The sequence below is a fragment of the Canis lupus genome, chromosome 8 (assembly GCF_003254725.2).
Source record: "Canis lupus dingo isolate Sandy chromosome 8, ASM325472v2, whole genome shotgun sequence".
NCBI lineage: Eukaryota > Metazoa > Chordata > Mammalia > Carnivora > Canidae > Canis > Canis lupus.
In genome coordinates this window covers 48578038-48598448 of record NC_064250.1, presented here as the reverse complement: position 1 = coordinate 48598448, position 20411 = coordinate 48578038, and the positions used below count along the sequence as shown (strand labels likewise).

The 20411-nt window shown below is 48.4% G+C and overlaps 1 protein-coding gene across 8 annotated transcripts in view; it reads right to left on the bottom strand.

Moving 5' to 3' along the window:
• Positions 1-20411, bottom strand: part of JDP2 (Jun dimerization protein 2) — a 42529-nt gene that overhangs the window by 15860 nt on the left and 6258 nt on the right. For 7 of the 8 annotated variants that reach the window (XR_007412721.1, XR_004818168.2, XR_004818169.2 and 4 more), the window contains exon 2: positions 15123-15346. Coding sequence is in view for 5 of the 8 variants with exons in the window: in XM_025444302.3 (XP_025300087.1) it covers positions 15123-15346 (224 nt within the window). In the remaining 3 variants the exon portion in view is untranslated. The other variant, XM_049113732.1, reaches the window with a different exon arrangement.

Sequence of the window (20411 nt, the reverse complement as noted above, 5' to 3'; positions counted from 1 at the left end):
AGTAACAGGGCTCCAAAGCTAGCCCTGGCCAGACCCACTAGAGTCCCCCCGCCAGGAGCCACACTGCACGGAGGAGCCACATTTCAACACCAGGGACCCATGAGCACCCTGGGAAGTAAACACCCAAATACCAAACATACCAGACATTCCCCCACATAAACAGGGCTGCACTGAGCCAGGGGCTGCGGTTCCTCGCCACTCCCCTGTCCGGCCACGCATCCACAAAGTAGGGCATTTCGGGGGCAAGACCTCTGCAAGCCAGCAGGGCGAGGCCCACAGTTCCCCCCTTCTCCCGGGGAGAAATGAGGAAAGCCCAGGGGCCTCCTTCCAACACCCTCGCTGACCCCACCCCCACCCCCCTGGGGACCCCACAGGGGCCAGGCCCTTCCCCATCAGCATCTCCCCAGGGGGCTGAGCCCTTGGAACCCTTCTGCCTGCCTCTCCTGCCTTCTCCAGCAAGCCTCCCCCTCTCTAAATAGCCACGGTCTGGACCTCAGCTGTGAAATACGGAGCAGTTTCAGCAAACAGTGGGCAGGGCTGGAAGTGAAAATTCAAGCCAAATGGTCAGGCTAAGTAAGGCTCGAGCTGCAAACTCAAGTCCTCTCCAGGGATCAAGCAAGTAACCCTTAGTGAGGAGGAGGGCTGCATGGGCCTGGGGCCTGCAGAAAGGGCACCCCAACCGGCCCCACTGCGGCAGCGTGGGCTCAGCCTTGACAAATCTTCCAAGTTTTCAAGCCTGGCCGAAAATATGAGTTTTTAAGTAAAATCTTCCAGTTTTCAGCATTGACAACGAATTCCATCTTGAAAAGAACACTTCGTGGGCCAAACATCTGTGGGCTGCACCAGCCCCCAGGCTGCTGACTGACCACCCGCAGTAGGAGACAGACCCCAACGGGCTTGGTCATCAGACACCTGGTTCTAGTCACTGAGATGTCCCACGCCGTGACCACGGGCCCATCAGTTCATGTCTCCCGTCCTGGGGCCCATCTCAAACAGACACAAGAGCTCCTCGTTCTCACTAACCTTCAAACGCCTCTGCAAGGTCGGTTTTAGGGGCCTCATCTCACGGGTAAGGAAACAAGGTGAAATGTCTGCCCAAGGTCACCAAGCCGGGAACAGACAGGGGCCCAACTCCGCTCCGTCATGTTGCCTTCCAACAGTGAGCGCCACTGAAAGCCCCCCCAAGTCCTGGCTAGCTCTGAGGTCCCTGGGTTTTCATTCACCCACCTTCAAGGGCAGTGTTGGCTTGGCTGGGTGAGAGGAGAAGGACACCTTTTCCCTTTTAACAAGTTTCAGAAATAGTCACTTCACAGACTCTTAGAGCCAGAAAGGGGAAGCCCCTAGGCCAAAATCCCACATTTGACAGATGAGGAAACTGAGTCCCGGGGAAGGAAGTAGATTGCTCCAAGGCTCGCACTTGAGGGTAGGGCCTGGGTCCTCATGAACAAGTCCAAAGGACAGTGCCTGGTCAGCCTTCCGGGGCCTCCTGGTTCTGCCTGACTCCCTCTTTCTAGAATTCTCTATGCTCTTGGATGCATAACACTGACCTTGTCTGTCCCCCTCCTATTTCTCTGGCCTCTCCTTTTCTATCCCTTGCCTTCCTTTTCCATCTCTTCCCATCTCTTTCAGGCTGATGTCTCCCAGGGTCCTATCCTTCGCCTGCTGCTTTTCTCATTCCACGTGTACCACCTATGGATCATCGTTTTTATCTACTTGTGTGGTTTCAACGACCACCTATATATGAATGCCAACCACATCTTCATGCTCCAGCCAAAATATCCAACTGCCAGCCGGACATTCAATCTGGATGTCCCTTAGCCTCTCAATGTCTCTATCCCCGATTGGCTACTTCGTGTCTACTCTCTACCCCAGGCTGGCACCACTGCCTACCCGTTCACTGGACTTAGACATTCAGCTCTCCCTGCTTGCTCACTTGTCCTCTTTATGTCCAATTTTGGCTATCCAAGCCATCCCATTCTACATTCTGAATCCTCCTCATATTTGCTCCCCATTCCTCTTCCCTAGCGCCACTTCCCAGGCCTTCTTTCTCTGTCTCCCGGACCACCTCCTAGGAGGCCTCCTAACCCCACATGGCCATGCTCCATCCCAGCCATTGGAGGGGATCCTTCTAAAATGCAAATCTGATCCAGTTACTGGTCTTTGGTTCTCATCACCCTCAGGATAGAGCTTAAGCTCTTAAATGTGTCAAGTAAGGGTACCTGTGACTTGGCCCCACAAGATGTGGTCTTAGTTCTCATCTATCCTACCCCACACTCCATGTTCCTGCAACCCTGAGCCTCTCTATACCTCACACTCCCCTGGCCACATGTCTTTGCCCTTGCTGTCTCCTTGGCTTCCTTTCACCCTGTATATTCAGCTCAAGCATCACCACCTACAGGAAGCCCTCTTGGTTCTCATTTCTTCTGAGCAGGGGCTCTGGGCTCCCATAGAACTCTGAGCTTACGCTGCCCTCCCCCCACCCCGTGCTCTCTTCTGACTTTAGTTTCTGCCCCCTCCACTAAACTGGGAATCCTATGAGAGCACAATCTGTCTCTTACTGCCTTTGTGTGTGCTCTGCACCTTGCTGAGTTTGTGAGCACTGGGAGTGTTCAATAAATGTTTGCTAAAGGGAGATCTGATCCACAGAGCTGGTGATCTGGGCAAGACTCCTGACTCCCAGTCTGGTGCCCTTTCCACTTCGCTCCAGATGCCCCCAAGCCAGGCTATAATCAAACACATTCACCTAGGAACAAACCCACATGGTGGATGCCATGCTCACTCAAAGCATCAAACCAGCCCAGCCAACCACCAGGTGAAGGCTTTGAACAAGAGCCGCCAGAGGCAATGGCTCCACCTGCCAAGATGATTCACTCGGCTCTGCTGGCTGGGGGCGCAGGTGGGTAGATAATTGCTCAGCGCACTGGGCATCTACAGGAAATGGTTGGGGGGGGCTATAAACCAAGCCCCATCCTGAGGTTCTGGAACTGAGAAGACCTAGAGATCTTAGCACTCTGCAGCACCCACAGAGCAGGAAGCTCAAGTTCAAAGCAGGGGCATAAGTCTGCCTCCGTCCCCGCATGGATGGTGGCAGAACCAACCCGAACACCACCGCTTCCTGGAATACCTTCTAGAGGCAGGGAACACTTTTGTTCTGAACTGAAAGCCTGACGCTCTGCCATCAGTACTCACAGGGGGAATCTATCCAAACAGAACCAACTTCTCACATCTCAGCAAGACAAGGCATTCCCCTGACCTTGGCCCTCCCAGCCCCCTGTCCTCAGTAAGAACCTTCTGGGTTAAGAGAACCCATAAAACAATAGGCTGCTGACACTTGGGGCTGGTTTATATGAGCAGAATAGGGAAGGACCATTCTCTCAGAGAGCAGTGGAGAACAGCCCATTTCCACTGCTAAGAAAAGACAGCATTGTGTTTGGAACAAAGCCTGAAACAGCCAGCTGGGCAAGGTGACACCCATTTGTGGATAGTCCTGCTGTGGAAAGAGCCAACACTGTTCCTGCAAAAGGGAGCTAGAGAGGCCAGGAGACATAGGAAAAATCACCTTGGCTGGGACCGAAAGCCTAGCATTAAAGAGAAAGGAGCTGATGATTGCTGGGAAATCCTTTTTGCTGGAGAAGAGCTATTTGAAGAATGATGGCTTTTGTTGAAATATGTCTATCTATTTCAGGCCTGTTTCATATTTATGGTTTGGTGAGGTTTGGTTTCCCACTAAGCCATCAATCAATTTTCTTGCCCAATTGACATTCGATTCAAAAGATGAGAAAGGGAGAAAATAGTGGTCCCCACAAGACTCTCCCTCCCCCACCCTCAAAAGACTGGCAGGGAAAATCAATTTTCTCAAAAAGAGTTAATAATACAGTTGAAACTGATTCTTTAACAACAGCAGTGTAATATGCCTTGATTATATTGGGGCAAAAAAAAAAAAAAGAGACAAGAGCTCCTGCAAAATGACTGCCTACAATTAAATGAAAATGCAGTTGTTGCAAAGAATATTCATGAACAGGGCTGTTCTGAAAGTCCCGAGTTGGCCAAAGTAGAAGAACATTTCAAGTGCCATCATCCTATTAAAGCCTTGGAAGTCATTTGTCTTTCATCATGAAGGTGAAAAACAAGGTCCTTGGCTTAATTATTCTCCACCAATGCAGTTCGGTTTAATCTGTATGCAGAGTGTGCAGCTAAAACACGGATTTCAGCCAATTTCTTTCAGGCATAAGGCACAGATAACAGACAAATCACTGAGCAGAACAGGCGACCTCTATTTCGTGGGTATTGAACTCTGGCTAATAAAAATCCCACCCAAGTGACATGGCCAGATGAATTCACAACCAAGGATACCTGGCCTGGAGGATGGAAGGGTTTTATCATGAGTAATATATGTAATGAAATGGATGCAATAAAAGTTGAGAGATGGGAAAGGAAAGGCTTTGCAGGACCCAGGCAGGTGGAGGTGGGGGTGGGGTGGAGGCAGACAGCTCTCCCAGCCCCAAGTTCTCAGACCAGAGCAGCCGTGGACAACTCCAGCCAGCTACAGCAATGAACAGCTTATCTGATCCTCCCTTCCAAAACTATAAAGGAGCCGGCCTATTGACAAGCTCGGCAGCTTCAATAATTGGGAAGTCCCTTAGGGTGTGAAGGTTGGCAGCTGGGAGGATCTCAATACCTGGAAATAACTAGTTTGGAAATGTCTGCTGACTCAGATTGCAGCCTTGCCTTACACAAATTCAGGTAGCACACACATTAATGGACAGCTGATGGTGTGCCGGTCCCTCCAGAAAGTTTGAGATCGCTTTGGAGAAAAATGTGGCCTTAGACCCTGGTAAGCATTCTCAGAGACTCATTGCCTGTCGGAGCTGGAGAGGACATTACGGGTCATCTAAACCTTCAGTGAGCATCAGAATGCCCCTGAGGGTTTGTTTCATCACAGATTTCTGGACTCCACCCTCTAGAGCGTCTGCTTTAGTAGTCTTGGGGTGAGATCCAAGAATTTTTTTAAAAGATTTATTTACTCATGAGAGACACAGAAAGAGAGCCAGGGACATAGATAGAGGGAGAAGCAGGCTCCCTGTGGGGAGCCTGATGCGGGACTCGATCCCAGGACCCCGGGATCACGACCTGAGCCAAAGGCAGATGCTCAACCCCTGAGCCACCCAAGTGCCCTGAGACCCAAGAACTTTTAATGCTCTCCCAGATGCTGGTGCCACTGCTCTGCGGCCTCCACTTTGAGTAGCACCAATGTAAGCCAGTGGATTTCAGATTGGTTTCAGCAGAAGTCTCTTGCTCAAATGATACCACAATATACTAAGTAGATAGATGGTATTTTATTAAGGGGCTCACATTGTATCATAGACTTATTATAGTCATTCAATGAGAACAATAAGATGTGATTGATAAAAACCTTTCACTCAGAGATTATGAGGAGCAGCTACAGGTTTCTGACAGCCCCAGGATCGAAATTATTTCCATCTCATGGTTCCCTTGCACACACGGATCAGTAATTACAAGTGGCGTGTGTGTGACTATGGACATACGTAAATAACATATCAGCTTGCCCTGTATTCTCAAGATGCTCATCAGTTAAAGAGGAGTAGCAGAAAAAGCTCTGAAGTCTACACAAAATAGATTAACCTGGCACCAGGCATTAACTTGGAGGTGCTCCCCCAAGGTGTTGGATTTGATAGCCAATAGGTATGAGCATGTGTGTGGATCTTGCCTTAAACAACAACAAAATTATGCTTTAAAAATGACTTAACCTCTCCAAATCTCAGTTCTCTCCCAACGAATGGCCCTAATGACACCTACCTCTGTACTGTTGTTAAACAGATCAAAAGAGATAAGGTCTACAAAAGCAGTTTGCCAACTATAAAGTGCATTGCTTACACGAGCCTTCTATCCTGGACCCAGATGTCCTCACTCCTTCAAAGACCTGCACCGGTTTATATTGTACCAGAGGTTTCAACCAAGGGCCATAGGCTAGAACCACCTGCCGGCCCCACCCAGACCAATTGAATCAGAATCTCTAGGCTCCATGTCAATATTTTTTTTAAAACACTCTCCAGGGGACTCTAATGAGTAGCCAGGATTACTCCATATTTCCTCCCAAGTTCCATACAAAATCCTGCCAGATTGCTCTCATTGCTTCTGGATGGCCGCTAGCAATAAAGAGGAAAGAGGAGAAAATGCCCCCAACCAGATCCTGGCTTTTTCACTTCTGTTGGCTTAAGAGGGCATTTTAATCATTCTGGCTACTAATTCTGGAGCCCTGCTACATGCCAGATGATTTACATGGTTATGTCCTTGAACCCTCCTCACACCTATGTGACACGGATATTATTCTTCCTCATTTAAAAAGTAGCTTTATTGAGATAAAATTCACATACCAATTTGCCCTCTTTAAGTACACTACTCAATAGCTATTGTGAATTCACAAAGTTGTGTGAATATCACTACAATAAATTTTAGAGCATTTTCATTAACTCCAAAAGAAACTCCATGCCCCTTAGCTGTTACCCCCGCCCCATCTCTCCCATCTCCCCCAGCCCCAGGCACCAGGGAAGTGGTTCTCCTTCCGGTCTCTATGGATTTGCCTATTCTGGACATTTCCTATCAATGGAATCTTGCAGTATGTGGTTCTTTGTGACTGGCTTCTTTCGCTAAACATAATTGTTTTCAAGGTTCATCCATGTATAGCAAGTATCAGTACTTTATTCCTTTCTATGAGCAAGTAATATTCCACTGCATGGATATATCATATTTTATTTATCCACTCATCAATTTATGGACATTTGGGTTGTTTCCACTTTCGAGATATTATAAATAATACTGCTATGAACACTCATGCACAAGTTTTTGTGTGGACATGTGCTTCTTTCTATTGGCTATGTATCTAGGAGTGGAATTAATCTTTTGAGGATTGTTTTCTGAAGTGGTTGTACCATTTTACATCCCCACCAGCATTGCATGAGGATTACGACTTCTCCACATCATCACTAACATTTGTTACAATTTTTCTTTTGTATTAGAGTCATCCAATTAAGTGTGCCATGGTATCTCAGTGGTTTTGATTTGTATGTCTTTGATGGCTAATGATGCTGAGCATCTTTCCACGTGCTTATTAGACATTCATATATCTTGTCTGGAGAAATGTGCATTGCTCATTTTTATTATTAAGTTGCAATAGGGAATCCCTGGGTGGCTCAGCGGTTTAGCGCCTGCCTTCAGCCTAGGGCATGATCCTGGAGTCCTGGGATTGAGTCCCATGTCAGGCTCCCTGCATGGAGCCTGCTTCTCCCTCTGCCTGTGTCTCCGCCTCTCTCTCTCTGTGTGTGTCTTTCATGAATAAATAAATAAAATCTTAAAAAAAAATTTGCAATAGTTCTTTACATATTCTATATGTGAGTCCTTTATTGGATCTATAATGTGCAAAAATTTGCTCTTGTTCTGTGGACTTTTTCCTCTGTGTCCCTTGAAGCACAAAAGTTTTTAATTTTGATGATGTCAAATTTATCTATTTTTTATTTTGTTCCTTGTGGCTTGGTGTACTATCGAAGAAATCATTGCCTAATCTAAGTTCACAGAGCTTAACAGCTATTTCCTTCTAAGAGTTTTATAGTTTTAGCTCTTATACTAAGCCTTTGAGTTAGTTTTTGTATATGGTGTGAGATAGGGATCTGCCTCCCCCATTTTTAGAAGGGCACAAACTGAAGCTCAAATGTCTAGTAACCTCTCCAAAGCCACACTGTTCTAATGCAGCCAATCCTGCTTTGATACAATGCTTCCAAAGAGCCAAGGTTTCTGTTTTGTTTTGTTTTGTTTTGTTTTGTTTTGTTTTTAATTGGTGGTGGCTGGGCGAAGGGACAGGAAGAAGGGCTATGGAGGCAAACTGTGCAGGGGCTCTCCATCCAGAACATGCACAGACACTGTGCTTAGTAAAGAAACTCCATGCCCCTTAGCTGTAGCTTAGTAAAAGCCACAGCCACGGAGCAGAGCACACTGAGCCCCAGCATGGGGCAAGGATGTGCGCAGGCTCAAGGGGACACTAAACCCAGAGGAAGCCTACGACCTGACTCCCAGCACCTCTGCAGCCGGCCTGAATCTGCCAGTAAGTCCCAGGTCTCAGAGCTCCAACCTCAGGCCAGGTGGTCTTGTGCCTTGGGGCACAGTAGAATTGAGAGAGACTTGGCTGGCCTCAGAGTTGTTCAGCCAGAGCTCACCAGTGAGATGACCCAGTTTCCCAAGTCTGAGTCCATGCTGCCAGTGGACCATGGGACACCAAAGAGAGATGGCCAGCATTGATGCAAGAGGCCACTTTGTATGGCTGCTAAAAAATGGTTCACGGGAATCCAGCAGTGATCTTAACACCACAGGAAACAAGATAGGGGTCACACAAAGCAGCTTAGGGGAAAACAGAGGGTTGAAGGGCCTTCTCGTTTACAGTTTGCAATGGTAACTAAAATTGGCTGCATTAAACCCGAATGAACAACCAGAAATAGGAAGGTCGGCTTGCTATCCTGAAATCCAGGTCAAAGGTATAACACATTGGAAAGGCCAGTGCTGTCAGAATTTGTGGTGTGATTCACTGCACATGGGCTGCAGCCCCTAGAAGAGGCAGTTTACAGCTATATTGTGCTGGAGTCAAGGTCATCTCTTCACACAGTGCCTCCATTAATCTTCATGATGCAACTCAGTTGAGTATGAGTTTCCTCCTTTTATAGCTGAGGAAACCAGTGCTCAACAAGACAGCTGACTTATCCAAGGTCGAACAGGGAATGAGTGAAGGAGTCAGACTTTGAACCCAGAAGCTTGAGCCTGAGTCCAGAGTTCTTCCCCGGACCCAGAAGCAGCCCCTCTGGTTAGGAAACTAGGATGGTGCCCTGAACCCATGAAACTTGGGACCTCACTCATCATGTCCAAAGGCAAAATACCCTAGAGGAGATGAAAGCTCAAGGAACAGCGTTTGAATCAATTACAAAAACTAACTTGCATAATTGACACATTGCAAAAGTGGATCCCATTCATACCTTGCATTTATTGTGTATCTTACTGAGGGCCAGGCATTACGTGAGACCTTTGACCTGCGTTAGTTCACTTGATCATCAGAGCAGCACTAAGAAGTAGGTACTAGTATCATCTTCAATTTAAGATAGAGAATCTAAGAAGGGAGCACCAGACTCCTTGAACTTTGCAGAGGTGTCTGATTTCTAAGGACACACAGATCCAGCCATGTCCCCACCACCATCTCTCCAAGGGACCCTGTCCAAGAATGACAGCAGGTGTGACCAACCTATGATATAAAACAGGAGTGTCAGAACCCTTGTGAAAGCTTAGGGTACTGCGTCGACGAGGACTCAGTAGCAGAGGGGCCAATGGTAAATACATCCAGAGCGGCCCTTAGCTCTTGCTTGCTCTCCCTCCAATTAAGCTATTAAAGGAAATTTAAAAAGCTAACGGCTTTTGACAATGTGCTAACAAAGTGACAGCACTAAAGTGGAAACTCAGGATTTCAAAGATGAGCTGGGAGATTCCTGTTCCAAGAAGGGACAGATTGGATCTCTCTGCCAAACAAGTATGAGACAGAAAAAGTGTCTGAGTCAGGGGGAAGAAGGCCAATGCTATTTCAAAGAGCCACAAATTAAAAACCAATTATGCAAAGCTTGCTAAAAAAAATGTCAGTGGGCTGCCTTTATGTTTTAAATCACTAAAAACACAAGCGTGCTTACGCCAACATTTACCCAGCACATCAGATGATTTGGGGCAACTCTGTATGCTCAGGCTAAACATAGGCGAACATTTTGGTGAACAAACTCTGGGACGACCACCTGTGGCTGAGAATGAGCACACCTTCCAAGAGCCCCCTATAGTCCATGGACTCAAATTCACACCCTGTCAAAGGTGAACCCCCCATAGCTGTTCTGTAGGGCCCCTACAGAAGTCGGGAAGTGACCAGTGTGAAATTGCAAACAGCAAAGTCTCCCCTGCCCTGAAGATGACAAGGACATGGATCCAGTCGACATGTGGAATACAGGCTGGAAAGGCTGTCCATGATGGAATGTGCACACCTGAGTCCTCAAGGTGAAGCCCTTGGAATGCTCCCTGACAAGGATCAGAAGAGCCGGAGGAGAGGTATGAACGGTGAAAGTCAGGTTCCCAAATGTAGCTGAGGAATCTCTGAGCCTACTAAATATACACCCTCCCTGGACTCTGCCCTCATAGTTTCTGAGCCCATGCACCCAGGGTGTGGACCTGGAAATCTGTATTTATTAAAAGTTTTCCAAGCAGTTTTGATGATTAGCCAAGTTTTAGAACTAATTGGTTTTTCATTGTGTTCCTTTTTTTTTTTTCCTGCCTAAAGTCACTTAAGTGCAGTAGTAGAAAAACAAATGGACAGTGCTTGGAGATAAGAATGAAAGATATAGAAATCAAGGAATAGAAAGTTTAAGTGACTTGTTAAATCAACATAGCTAATTAATGTTTAAGCCAACAAGCACGTATCCAACATACAGTCTATACAAGGCACTGCACACAGTCTAGTAGAAATAAAAGGAAATGTAAGATGTCCTCCCTGTCTTGGGGGCCTAAACACATGACTCAGGCTCAAAAGCAGGCTGTGTGGAAGGCAACAGGGAGTAGTGGAGACTGTGGCAAATTGAAGGTGCTAATATGGTGAGCACTTGCTACTCAGCTCCAGCTTCTTGGTGCTTATAAGGGTGTGGGCCTAGAGAGGCCAGATCTTCTGGATTTTTTTTTTTTTTTTAAGGAGCCAGAAAGTCCACATTTCCTGGCTTTTAAATATAACAACTCATTCAATTAAAAAAAAAAAAAAAAAAAGCAAAAGAGCAAGAAAGAAAACCACATCATCAGGGCCAAATGAGATTCATCCGTAGGCTGACTCCTGCCCATGGAATGACAGTTTGCAGCCTCTTTCCTAAAAGGTCACCCAGTCCAAACTCCCTTGAACTCAAATGTCCTCTAGAGCCTGGCAGAGTGGCACAGAGGGTGAGGGTGAGGGGTCGGTCCCATCCAGCAAGTTAAGAGCTTGGGGTATGTGCGTGTGCGTATGTGTGTGTGTGCGTGCCCATATGTGTGTAAGGGTGGGGCTTCTGGCCTCCCTGCCTTCCCTACTGGAAAGGGATTCCAGGCACAGGGTGTGGCTGCAGCAGCACACTCGGAGATGCCCTGGGGAGGACCACGATCTTCAGGCCAGTAGGGGCTGGCTGGTTGAGGAGTCCCGGCTAGAAGGGGCTATATAATTAAAAAGGAAAGGAAAGAAAACTCTAGAGAAAGCTCAAGAGCACCCTGTCTTGAAAAGGAATATTGGAAAGGCAAGAAGAACAAAGAGGCCAGGAAGAAGAATCAGCTCTAAAAATCCCATCCTCCAGAATATGACATCCCCAGATTCCCCAGCCAGCCAGCCAGCCAAATGAGCCCTCTGGCCACTCTCCATCTGCTTGCTTGCCTGAATCTGTCTTCACAATACTGACCACTACCTGACCTTTTACATTATATATTACTTTGTGTATTTGTATTTCTGGATGCCCCCAACTCTGATGTGCAGCTCCAAGAGAAGGGGGCTTCATTTACTTTGTTTGTGGTTCAGTTCGCAGGGCTTGGCACAGTACTGAGCACATAGTAGTTGCTTAGCAATATCTGCTGGACAAATGGACTGCAGCCAGCCTCTTGGCACCAAAATAGTTTAAGTGTCAGCCACACAATAATAACAACATCAGCACAAAGCACTTTATCATTTACAAAACCTGTCGTTTAACTTAATTCCCCCAATTTTCTTTTACCAAACTGCTTCGTGTGTTTGGCCACGGCCCAGGAGACCGCTGGCCTCTGCAAGGTGGACCACCTGCGAGCCAGCTCGGACAGAGCTGCCTGCACAGCAGCCGGGCTGGCTCTCTCTCCTGGGCCTGGGAGACGACGACGACGACAAGGCTGCAGGAGTTGCAGGGCTCAGCACTAATGGGGCCATGTCATCAAAATGATCGAGTGTTGTGGAGCCAGGTTCGTCTGGCCTCCCCAGCACAACAGCAGGCTGATTAGAAGCATGCAAGGCTATAGAGAGCCTGGAGTGGGTGGGCGACACAGCATAAAGTGAATGCTCTGGCTCTCTAAAGTCAGACTGCTGGGCTGATTTCCCAGCTACATGACCTTGACCTCGCTAAGTCTTGTTGACCTCATCTGTAATGTGGGCATAAACCATGACAATAACAATCCAAAGTGTTCAATGAGACACTTCACAAAGAGCACCCAGCACCATGCCCAGTGCGTGTCTCCCAGCAACAGAGACAGCACCACTCTAGCAGCAGCAGCAGCAGCAGCACCCCCAGACAGCCCCGCTCTGCCTCGTTCCAGCGGAGTGATCCTGAGTGGCTTGACCTCTTCCTCCCTGGACCTCAAATCCCTCTTCTTTCAAACAGGGAGAACATAATCGCCAGGATGGAGTAAAGAGGAATAAACAAGATCATAAGTTCAGGGACACCTGGGTGGCTCAGTGGTTGAGCATCTGCCTTTGGCTCAGGTCGTGATCCCCAGGATCGAGTCCCACATCAGGTTCCTGGTAGGGATCCTGCTTCTCCCTCTGCCTGTGTCCCTGTGTCTCTCATGAATAAATAAATGAAATCTTAAAAAAAAAAAAGTATATATATTTTTAAAAATCATAACTTCAGCACTTAGCACCGGGCCTGATGCATCTTAAATGCTTAATAATTGGGTACTAGTATCTTATTATTCTTCAAGAAACTTCTACTAGTCTAAAACGCCAATGTGAAAATCTTCCAAAGGCAGTTCGCCATATGCAAATAAATCTTGGGGACAGAAGGTTCTCCAGCTGCAAGTTTCTCTCCCCGTCTCCTTTATTTTTTAGTTGCTCTAAGAAGGACCCTCCCCCAATCTTCGGTCTGACCTAGGAAGCATTTGGAGGTCAGTGCCCAGTGCGGGCTGACCTCGCTCCACGCCAGCACAATCTGCGCTGCTCCATCTGCCTCTTCGCCCCCACGGTGCCGCAGTCTGACAGCGAGGGAGGGGACATGCAAATACGCCCTAAAAACGGCTTGTTATTTTCACGGCCTGGATGGTGCGGCGTTTGTGGGTGCCTGTGAAGACAGCACGTCACTGTCAGGTACAGGGCATATGCCACCAATCTGGGGGAGGCTGTGAAATGTAAAAATACCCAACCCAAATAAAGCCCTTTTCCAAAGAAAAAGAAAGCTCCTCCGGCGCCCTTTGCAGAAAGGGAAGAGGTGGTAACTCAGCCCCCAGGCAAATCCCTGCTGGGCCAGCCCCTGACCAAGGCACCTGGCTCTTCTATTGGTCCCACAGCCTCAGCACCCCAGTGAAACTGCTCAGCTGCTGGTTTTAAACAGCAATTATACTGTAACGACCCAGAAACGGATGCTTTCAAGTTATGAGCCTGGGAAGGGGAATAGCAAAAGACCAAAGACAGGGGCCCTCCATAAAGAAAACAGAGCACTAAAAAAGCCAGGAAGTGCTATTAACAGCACATTGATTTACAAAATCAACTCAGAAGAATAATATAATCACTATCAACTTTCATCTTGTACTTAACAGTCTTTAATGGGCACCTACAATGCACCTCATCCAGGTGTCTTCAGCGCAAATGTCTCCAGCGGGAGCCAAGCCCAGTAAGGTAAAGGAAGGCAGCTTGTGGTAACAAAAGCAAAACCAGCATTGTAAACAAAATCAAGAACAATAAGGAGGCGCAGGACCTGTGGCAAACTGGAGGGAGGAAAGAGGTGAGGTGGGACTCTGCCTTCCATGTAGCTATTGCCAGGCCCGCACGGGGTACAATGTGACCAGATCTCCCAATTTCTTAATCAAAGATTAAAATCCAAATTTGGAGGTGAAATGTTGGTTCAGGTTTCTTTTAAAACACTGTGCGGGCCAAACAAAACACATCTGAGAGCCAGATCCAGCTCGCAAAGGGCCAGTCTGCCACCCTCTGACCAAGCCCCCAGTGGCCCCTCTTTGCAGTTTTGATGGTACTCCTGGGGTTTGGGGCAGGGTGAGCAGAGCAGTAGCTGCATAATAAACCCTATGCAGTACCCAGACACCATTACCCACTCAAGAGTCCCTCTCTCCTGAATGTCCAGCCCTCTGTGCTCCATGCCATGGGATGGACCCACATCCAGCTGCACCTTCGCCTATGAATGAGCACCTATGCTTAGCGGCTTCCCACATCCTCCTCCCCTCCTCCCTCTCCCACCATTGGCCCCTTCTCCCTTCCAAGTCGGCAGCTATTCTGCAGGCTCTAAAGAAATGGCCTTGCTGGGGACTTCAGTGGGGCAGGTCTCCGGACAAACTGCCACCCCTGGGGAAGTGGCTGGGGGCGTGTACAGCACTGAAGCTCACCCACGCTGAGGACTTCTGCTTCTCACCAGTCCCCAGAGAAACGCTGCTCTTCTGCAAGGAAGGCTTGTGGGAGCTGCAGCCTCAAGGGACCCGAGGAGGGAGTGCTTCACCTGTGGGTCCTCTACAAACATCATCTAAAGCAGATGGTGCTGAGTGACCGCCACCATGCCCATCCCTGGCAGCTGCTGGGGGAAGAGATGCCACACCACCCCTTCCCCAAGTGCCTACCTTCAACTCCAGCCTGTGGCCAAGAGGGGTAGAGGCAATGATGTGACTAAAAATAATAATCTTTAAAGATAATCCACGATTGGCATTCTCTTGTATAGTTTCCAAAGCATGTGCATGTTTCCACGATCTCCCCTGATCCTCCCAACATCGCAGAGAGACTGCCAATATATCATTACTCATTACTGTTATTAATCACTCTTTGCCCCTGGAAGAACCAGACACAGGTTCAGCATCCTGTCCTAGCCCAGAGCTTCTGAAACGGTAACACGTCCATGAATTCCCCCGGGGGGAGATTGCTAAAATGCAGATTCTGATGCAGAGGTTCTGGAGCGGGGCCGAGATGCTGCATCTCTAACGAGCTGCAGGGTGACATCGATTCTACTGGTCCTCAGACCCCACGCTGAGCAGCAATGCTTAGGTCACTCGGTGAACGTGGGCTAGACACTGGGGCTGTAACCCGGGCGTCCTATGCTTGGATTCTGCCGGGAGGAACAAGGCTTGCTCACCTCACTTTTCACGGGTTGGGGCCTCTTGCCCAGTTTCACCTCCAGGAAGTGCAAGGGAGCGATCATGGCCCCAATGTTACGGATGTCGGCGTATTTCAGCTCCTCTGCAGTCAAAGCCGAGCCAGGGAGTCCGGTCAAGGGGCCGAGCCCTGGCAGAGAGCCCGCAGTCACGGAAGGGTCTGGAATCTGCCCAGGCATCATAGCAGGAGGAGCGGCAGCCCAGCCTGGAGTGGGTGGGAGAAGACAGGACATACATCGTCAGCCAGGTCTGGGGATCCATGAGGGGCTTCAGCCCCCACGCCTGGCTGGGGTCTCTTCTTTCCTTTTACTAACGTTGCCCTGAACCCCTTCCCCACCCAGTTGCTCCTCCTGCCCTTAAGTCCATTCTGTTATAGAGGGGAGCTCTGATCAATTAATTCCCATCAAAGTTCTTCATGGCACGGAAGGCAACGCTTAACCCAAGCACAGGCCACATCGATTCAGTATTTGCTATGTGCTTGGCACTGCGGTAACCCTTCCAATAGCCCCACGAGACGGAATCAGACCCATCACACAGAGGAAGAAGCCAAGGCTTAGATAACTCGCTCAAGACTGTACACAGTTGAAAGTGGAGTGGCCAGGATTTAAACTGCAACATACTGCCGCCGAAGAAAACGGGTTACAATGGTGGGATCTCAAGCACCTTCGCACCTGTTTGAGAGGGAGCTATTTTTTGCTCTGGCACGGTGCCTCCCCTCAAATCACACATCCCTTTCTGCATACTTGTTAAGACACCCTGAATACGAAATGAAGCAAATCGAAGTTCAAGGTAAGTGTGTGTGTGAGTGTGTGCATCTGGTGTCTATGGGGAAGATACTGAGGCAAAGATGAAGTACATGAGCATGTGCTTTCCCAGTGGAGCCCGGGGATCAGAAAAGTCCTCCCAGTCCCTTCTTTCTCAAAGCAAATACATATTCTTGCTCTACCAGACCCAGGAGGTGTGCAAAGGAAGACAGATTCAGGCATGAAAGAAAGGACTAAGTTAAACACGGCAATACCAGAGAATTCTTATTCCGTCTTTCTGCTGGGAGAAGCTCGCGGATAAGAAATGGTCACTTCAGGACACGGCAGTAAAGAGAGCATGTCTGCCCAGAAATCCAGGCTTCTCTGGTCCTTTACAGGGCTCATATCTATCCATCCATCCAACCATCCATCCATCTATCCACCCACCCTTCCCATTGTTGACCACCAAGAGCCAGGAGGCACTGAGAATATGGAGATCAGATGTGTACAGCCTGGTAAGGCACATTTTAGTACAAAGCTGCTCCTGGATTCCAGTCCTGCAAAGGGAATGTCTCTCCCTTCCCACCTCTCTGCACAGGGCCAGAAAATCAAAACCTCAACTGGCCTGGAAATCCTGGGGGAGCTTTGTCCTACCCTTCCATCTCCATCAGTCTCTTCCCATGGAGAGGGATGTATCTGGTGGGACAGGGGAGATGTGATATCCATTGGACCACACTTCCCTCCTGGGCGGCATTAATGTTCTCATATGGCCACTGTCTTGGGCTTACTGCCTCCCATAAGAGTGGCCTTGGGGGGATAACCCACAACTCTCTTTCCCCATGAAGGCTTCCAGATCTAGATTGCAGGAGAGGGGTCCACTAGGGAGCCCCTTTTGGCCACAAGTGCATACCATGTTCTCCATCTCTGTTTCTCTTTTAAAGGTGAAACGGGAGCACCTGGGTGGCTCAGTCCATTCAGTGTTTGCCTTTGGGTCAGGTCAGGACCTCAGGGTCCTGGGATGGAGCCCCATGGTGGGCTCCCTGCCCAGGGGGGAGTCTCCTTCTCCCTCTCCCTCTGCCCCCCACCCCCACTCCACTTGTGCTCTTTTGCTCTCTAAATAAATGAAATCTTTAAATAATAATAATAAACAAAGGTGAAATTTGGTTCCCTGTACAACCCTGTGTCCCTTTCTCAATAGGTCCTGCACTCTGATGGGAAAAGCATGAGAGGGGTTTGTACCCTCAAAACACAAAGACTTCTGCTGGACATCACTTTCCTTAAAGACACATGCATGTGAGTGAACAGCGGACCTGCCATTTCACCAACAGTACCCCAGGGCACCTGCCTATGAAGCTGTTTACAGAAGCTGCTGCATACCTGAGTTCACGAGGTACCCCAAGCCCTTTGTCTGTTCTCCACCTGCTCTGCCTCCCACACCCAGGTCCTCTCCCCTCCTTAGCACCTAGTGTCCCTCGGGCCATCTCAGAAAAGGATCTGAGACTCATTCACATCAAGTTATAGTCTTAGAGCTGGAGGAGACCCTGTACTTATCTAAACCACATCCTCATTTTGCACATGAGGAAATTAAAGCTCAGAGAGGTGAAATGACTTGCCCAAGGTAACACAGGGGGGAAAAGCCAGGGCTGGACTCCTGGTCCCTGGGTTTTAGAACCAAAGCTTTCTCACCCTGTCCTTTCTGTCTCCCCTCCTAGGGTTCAAGAGATATATATGCAGATATTAATGACCTTTTAATGATGGACTTTGAGACACTAGCCCCTAATAGAAGATCACTCTCTTGTACAGAGGACCCTCTACTCTGCCTTCCATGCAGATCTAAGTTTAGGAAATTCCCTGAATAACCCCATGGTACAACCAACTCAGCTTCTGTTTATTTTCATACAGATGGTGTAAATGAGATACTAACAAATGATCCCAAAATATAATGGATTCTTTGCTACTGTGGAACCCCTTCAAAGGGGTAAGCACCCCCTGGGAGCAGCAGCCCCATAAATTCTTGCCATTCCTGCTCCCCTGTGAACCCATCCCAGTGGCAAGCCTCACTCAGAGGTAGCCTGGGTGGGAGCCTAGACATGGCCCCTGAGACATCTCATATGTGCTGGGTCAAGGTGTTATGACCCTCCCTAAACCTGAACTGGACTGAAGTCACCCCGCCACACTCCAGAGCCAGGCCTGCAATGCAGAGAGGGCTGCAGGTTTCCACACCAGAAAGTGGCTCTGGAGCAGAGTGGATGAGCTACATGTTTCCCAAGGCCTCCTCCAGGGAGAATGAGAAAGGGGCCAATGGAAGGATTCATTCCTAGGTGGCAAAGTGATGCCTGGGCCCAGCCATGTGAACACTTCGCAAGCAGAGGGGAGTGATTTCAGGCTATCTGATCTAAACTGACAAAGGTCATTCATATCGCGTTTCCAGAAGAGGAGAGAACCTTCCAAAATCTGCTCTGCCAGACCTGAACTGATGCCACAAGGAGTCAGTGATCCCACCACCACCCCCAAAAGGATGCTTGAGTTAGTCAAAACAGACAGGCAATGAAAGGCTGGGAAATGCTCTGTGCCTGGTACTTCAGATAGACACAAACACTTAATGGGATGGGGACACCACACCTCCGGTGTGCAGCCAAGCAAAAATACAGAGCAAAATCTCCTGCTTGGCCAGAAGCCCCAGAACCTTCTCATACTATAAGAGCCAATTCCTGTGGGGGCAAAAGATGCCATGTGGTCACTCAGCAAGCATAGGGGTGATTTCAAGGCAGAAGCCCCAGTCATGGCTGGTTGCTGTCCCATGGCACCCCAGTGCCTAGCATCATTGCTGGCACAGAAAGGGTAATTAACAAATACTTGCTGAGCTAATGCATAAATTAAAATGAATGAATGAATGAGTGAATGAATGAATGAACAAACAATAAAGAAGTCATGGTGGGGCAAAATTCAGTAAGTGGGGTAAGGATCTATCTCTGGGAGTTTAGATGCTCATTATCCACCTCCAGATTATTTGTTCCCACAGTAGACCCCAAGAAAAATACTCCAGAGGCTTCTGTATGTTTCCCCTGCCTAAGCCATCTCAGGAAGATGGAAGCCAGACCCCACTCTATTCCGGGAATGATAGGCTCTGCTTGCAGCTTCTGTTTATTTTCATACAGATGGTATAAATGAGACACTAACAAATGATCCCAAAATATAATGGATTCTTTGCTACTGTGGAACCCCCTCAGAGGGGTTAGTACCCCCTGGGAGAAGCAGCCCCATAAATTCTTGCCATTCTTGCTCCCCCATGAACCCATCCCAGTGGCAAGCCTCAGAGGATCAGACGCCACGCTTTCCTCTGCAGAAGCAAAAAATCCCGCTCCTTTTCCTCCCCCCAACAAGGGCGCCCCTAACTGCTCAGATACAAACCACAAAGTCCTTAACACATGCCATTCCTAGCAGACAATCACAACAGCTGACATTCACCAGCGCGAAGTCATCCTAAACGGCTCTGGGGTGGGGGTGGGGGGGTGTTGGGGCAGAAGATGGAGGAGCTGGAGCGGCTGCCTTTCATAACCGGGTCCTCATTAACTGGAAAAGCTGGCTGACGATCCAAGGTTGAAAGGCAACTTTGGTGATTTGAAAAATAAAACAATTTGATGTGATTTAGGGATCTATAAAAATGGGGGCGGGGGGCAGTGGCAGAGACCCAACAGCAGCCAGGAGGAATTTACCCACTTCAAGGAAGACATAGGAAAGATGACAAGAGGTGAAATCATCTCCCCCACTGCTTGTTCCATACGGAAACAATTTAGGAGGAAAAGGAGAGCTACGCACTAAAAGCTTTAGGGGAAGAACCCGGAGATTTTTCCCTTCAGGGCCCAGAAGGTCGGAATGGAAGATAAATATGCTCCATGTCTCCATTAGTAACTGTGATGCATAAATAAAGAGCAAGCTCTATATGTTGCCAGAAGACCAAAATTGGCAGATGGGGGTTGACCTCAAAAGACAGGCCCAGAATCCAAAAAGATCTGGGCGACTAGGGACATTGACCAGGAACAACTTGGAAACTAGCCAGCGAAGAAAAACTGGGTAATGCAAGGATCTGAATGAGACTGACAAGTAAGGCATGGATGAGATAGAAAATGCTCAGGAGGTCATAGTGGACCCTGAGCTGTTCTTGAGCCTAAGATTCGGAGAAATGTGACGTAGCTCCCTAAAAGTGGGCCTGGAAAAGACAGGGACCAGACGGGTCTAAGAGGTAAGAACCTAAAACAAAGATGTGACAGATGTGACATCTGTCTTTCCCTGTTCTGACGTCCTTGGGGGCTCACAGGCACGCTGTCAGGGTGCTGCCTTATACAAGCAGAAGAAAAGCCATAATACACTTCAGTTCCAGATATTGGGTCGCCTTGAAAGATCCTAATATGAACAGTCAATTTGGCTGAAAGGAGAGGTAGAGGTAACCTAAGTTTTCTCCTCTGATTTTCCTCTCTTGGTTACTGTATATAACCCTGTAAGACATCAAATTTTTTTCAATGCAAA